Here is a 5000-nt window from a genome sequence, read left to right as displayed (position 1 = left end):
CTACTGTATTTTAAAATGGTCACCGTGGATCTGGAATCGCAATTTTGGCTGTGAATGGAGGCAGCAACCTCCTCTCAGATTGCGGGTGCCTCTTAAAATAGCTATCTTTCTTTTTTTGTTTTGTTTATGGCGTTACATTTCAGTTGGGCGTTTATATGTAGCCTACTGTAGGCCTATTTTAAAATGGTGGATGTAGGAATCGTGGAATTTTGGCTGTGAATGGAACGCACATCTCGCACGCGCCCTGCCGTTTTTTTTTATCAATTAGATCGATTACCTCATCGTCTTTGTAGCGCGCGTGGATTCCTCCTCCTCATCCCCACTCCACATCACACGGCACGGATGCCGACGTGGTAACTAGGCTACCAAAGATTTTTATCATAGATGTGATGACAAACACCTTTTAGATTCTGCCTCGACAATCTTCGTATGTACCTCTTTTGGCGTCGGTCTTCAGGGTTATGGAGACGTTATTAGCTTGAGGAAAAACCAAAGACTCATGGACGTTGGACGCATCAGATGCAAGATGGAAGGAAGAGCGGAATAAAAAACAAACTGTGTCTGACTCGGCACCCTGCCTGACATCACCCGCCAGATGAAGCAGGACAAGTTTGTGCTGTCATCCCGGAGGTCCAGACACGCGCTGAACTACCGGAATAACAGCAAGCCGGGCGCGGGAGGGGTCGGCAGCATCATCAGCAATGTCCTCAAGAAGCGGAACGGCATCTCGCGCAGCGCGCCGCGGCTGCTGTGTACCTTGGAACCAGGTGATGGCAGGACCAGGGCGGCACTCGCCATAGGCTATATCACACGCAGGGCTCTAGATTAACAATATAGGACACGCACGGGGATGGATAGACTGTCTGCTTCAACATTTAGTTATAGGCTACTGTACAGCGTACGGTGTAGTGATGGAAAGAGCCCACCTGTGATTCTTTCTGAAAGTGTTTTCCTTTCCCATCTCTATTTCAAATACAAGTACAATAGAGAAGTTAAAGACTGAAAAGGCACGGCTCTATTTTATGGACATCTATTCAGTTAGAGTAAGCAGTTGTGTATTTTGGTTTGTGGTCATGAATGAATAGCCTACAAATAACCGGCCTCGACATGCGTGCGTTTGCGTATCCATGCTTCCTCCTCGCCTATTGTAATGCCATGGTGAGTGAGCCTTAGTGATGGGTATTTATTTGCAGAGCTGTCTCCTGGTGAAAGAGAGAGGGAGGGCTTCTCCAGGCGGCTGTGGTTATCATGTAATCCCCGTGTGCTGCTAGCCGAGGGCAGGGGACAGTATGTGCAGCCTTTAGACCAGCCTACTAGGCAAACAAACATGCTAGAGCGGCTACCAGGAGCGCATTAAACCCCCCTCGTCATGGAAGACGACTCCGAGGATACAGGTCGAGTTTTACCGTCTGAATTTGTTCTTTAGAGCTTTTAACATACGGATAATTTGGTTGTTATCGATCTGTGTTTGTTTCGACGTAAACTGCAGTAGCTTCGCTGTAGCAGTGAAGTCAAGTGCAATGGCCGCAGCTGTGATTGCAGCTAGGCTACATAACATAGCGAACAAGTTTTGAACGATAGACTGTGTCACACTGTGAGCCTACTTTATTTGCCTGTTTTCGGATATTGTTGCAGGTTTGATGAGTGCTCTAAATCGAGAGCAAGTTGATGTTTTTGTGGCTTTGCGTTGCGTCAGTGAGGGTATCAGAGGCGGAAGTAAAGAATCAGATTCAGCACCCCCGTGAATTGGACAGCGACCTTATCAATACATCCCCGTCCAATGACCATTTGAAACTGGAGTGCGGACGTTTAGGATCATGTGGCCCCACATTATTAATAAAACGTTGCGGTAGAGAGAAACAGAAGTTCAGAAAATCTGTTGAAAGTAAATATAGCTTTAGTCCCTAGGCTATGACGTCGAGGCAGTAACTTATTAGACCCGCCCACTGTAAGCTATTGAGAACAGGAGCCTGCACGATTTGTCCAAGTAAAGCGGCTGCAGTTTGGATTCATTTATAATTGATTGCAATGGCCATTACACTACCTAAGATGCTTGATCTCTAAGCACGGAAGAGATCAGGTTCACTGAAAGACAAACAGCATCTCCCTAATCAAAGGGAATCTGATTTGAGAACGCTTTGGACGGTCGATAAAATAGGATGGTGATCATTCATGTTGGCTGTGCAACGGAGCGGTATGCTCAGGGGTCAGAACATGTTAAAAACTATGATCTGATAAGATGGCAGTAGAATTTGCTTTTACACAGGTGTGTGTGTATGTGTGTAGAGAGAGAAGGAGAGAGAAGGAGAGAGAGGGAGAGAGAGAGAGACGTGTGCGTGTGTGGACTGGAGAGAGACTAATGTGTGTGTTTCCCTTTGAGAGAGAGACAGACGTGTGTGTGTGTGTGTGTGTGTGTGTGTGTGTGTGTGTGTGTGTGTGTGTGTGTGTGTGTGTGTGTGTGTGTGTGTGTGTGTGTGTGTGTGTGTGTGTGTGTGTGTGTGTGGAGAGAGAGAGAGAGAGAGACTGATGTATATTTCTCTCTCTGTGCTGCAGGAGTGGACACGAGGCTGAAGTTCACCATCGAGCCCTCGCTGGGGAAGAATGGCTTCCAGCAGGTACAGATCTACACTACATTATATTACATTACACTGCACTACACTGCACTACACTACATTATATTACATTACACTACACTGCACTACTCTACACTACATTATATTACATTACACTACACTACACTACACTACACTACACTATACTGCACTACACTACACACTATACATTACACTACACTACACTATATTACACTACACTACACTACACTACACTACACTTACACTAAATTACATTGAGCCCTCACTGGGGAAGAATGCCTTCCAGCAGGTATAGATCCACACTACATTATATTACATTACACTGCACTACACTGCACTACACTACATTATATTACATTACACTACACTACACTACAATACACTACACACTATACATTACACTACACTACACTACACTACACTATATTACACTACACTACACTACACTGCACTACACTGCACTACACTACACTATATTACACTACACTACAGTACTCTACACTGCACTACACTACACTACACTATATTACACTACACTACATTACATTACATTACATTACATTACACTGCACTACACTATACTACACTGCACTATACTGTACTACACTACACTACACTACACTGTATTACACTAAATTACATTGAGCCCTCGCTGGGGCAGAATGGCTTTCAGCAGGTACAGATCTACACTACATTATATTACATTATACTAGACTGCACTACACTACACTGCACTGCACTACACTACACTACACTACACTACACTACACTACACTACACAGCACAGCACAGCACACTACACTACATTACACTACATTATATTACACTACACTACACTTCTCTACTACACTACATTACATTACATTCCATAGTACACTACATTATATTACACTACACTATATTACACTACACTACACTACACTACACTACACTACACTACACTATATTACACTACACTATATTACACTACACTACACTACACTACACTACACTACACTACACTATATTACACTACACTATATTACACTACACTACACTACACTACACTACACTACACTACACTATATTACACTACACTACACTACACTATATTACACTACACTATATTACACTACACTACACTACACTACACTACACTATATTACACTACACTACACTACACTACACTACACTACACTATATTACACTACACTACACTACACTACACTACACTGTATTACACTAAATTACATTGAGCCCTCACTGGGGCAGAATGGCTTTCAGCAGGTACAGATCTACACTACATTATATTACATTACACTGCACTACACTGCACTACACTACACTACACTGCACTGCATTACACTATTACACTAAATTACATCAAGCCCTCGCTGGGGAAAAATGGCTTCCAGCAGGTATGGATGTACACATTACACTGCACTACACTACACTACACTACACGACACTACACTATATTACACTAAATTACATTGAGCCCTCACTGGGGAAGAATGCCTTCCAGTAGGTATAGATCTACACTACATTATATCACATTAGCCTGATTATCATCGATGTTCAAATCTCTTCGAGACTTGGTCTGACCAAGAGCATAACAATTAACGTTTCCCAAACAGCATGGTTGACCTACCTCCCTTGGTTTGCTTATGGTTGTTTGCTTATCGGCAAAGTGGGAGGAGTTCCCGTATTTGCGGGAACTCAGAAAGTACTTGCATTGCTCTTCACCAGACTAGTTGCAGCGCTGAAAGTGTTGCGTCACTCGGAGGGCACAGCCTGGCTTATATTACAGTACACTACACTACACACCACAATATATTACTCTAAATTACATTGAGTCCTCGCTGGGGCAGAATGGCTTTCAGCAGGTATGTACTAACATGTACACTGTGACAATCTGTGGACACCATGTAGACATTTGTAGACTGCCTAGTGATAATACAGTTATTTCTCCTGTATAGTGATGCATATTTGTAGACTGCCTAGTGATAATACAGTTATTTCTCCTGTATAGTGATGCATATTGTGATATTTTCTCCTCTGCAGTGGTTTGATGCGTTGAAGGCTGTGGCCAGACTGCCAACCGGACTACCAAAGGAATGGAGGAAGAGGGTAGGGGCTCGTCACTCAAGTTGCTGAGAATAATAATAACAACAACAACAACAACAACAATATTACTACCACTACTACTACTACTAATAATAACGAAGATCATATCAATAACAATCATAACACTAAGATGGATAAATAGATCATTCATTGTCTTTGCAAAAAAAATGTTTTGTGCCATTGACTGTGCATCTGATAGTTACAAAAGAGTACCGTTACAGTAATGTAATCATTGTTATATAGTTAAAATAATAACTATTTGCATAGTGCAAATTATATGAAACATTAGTTTGATTGTTG

At 42.5% G+C, this 5000-nt stretch overlaps 1 protein-coding gene across 1 annotated transcript in view; it reads left to right on the top strand.

Annotated features, from left to right (window-relative positions):
- Positions 1-5000, top strand: part of tbc1d30 (TBC1 domain family, member 30) — a 55144-nt gene that overhangs the window by 12948 nt on the left and 37196 nt on the right. The window contains exons 3-4 of the mRNA XM_063217804.1: positions 2554-2615; positions 4638-4703. Of these exons, the coding sequence (XP_063073874.1) occupies positions 2554-2615; positions 4638-4703 (128 nt within the window). The remainder of the gene's footprint in view (positions 1-2553; positions 2616-4637; positions 4704-5000) is intronic.

The sequence above is a fragment of the Engraulis encrasicolus genome, chromosome 15 (genome assembly GCF_034702125.1).
Source record: "Engraulis encrasicolus isolate BLACKSEA-1 chromosome 15, IST_EnEncr_1.0, whole genome shotgun sequence".
In the NCBI taxonomy this organism is placed as follows: Eukaryota; Metazoa; Chordata; class Actinopteri; order Clupeiformes; family Engraulidae; genus Engraulis; species Engraulis encrasicolus.
Note: the sequence above shows the minus strand (reverse complement) of the source record. Positions and strands in the feature narration are given on the sequence as shown.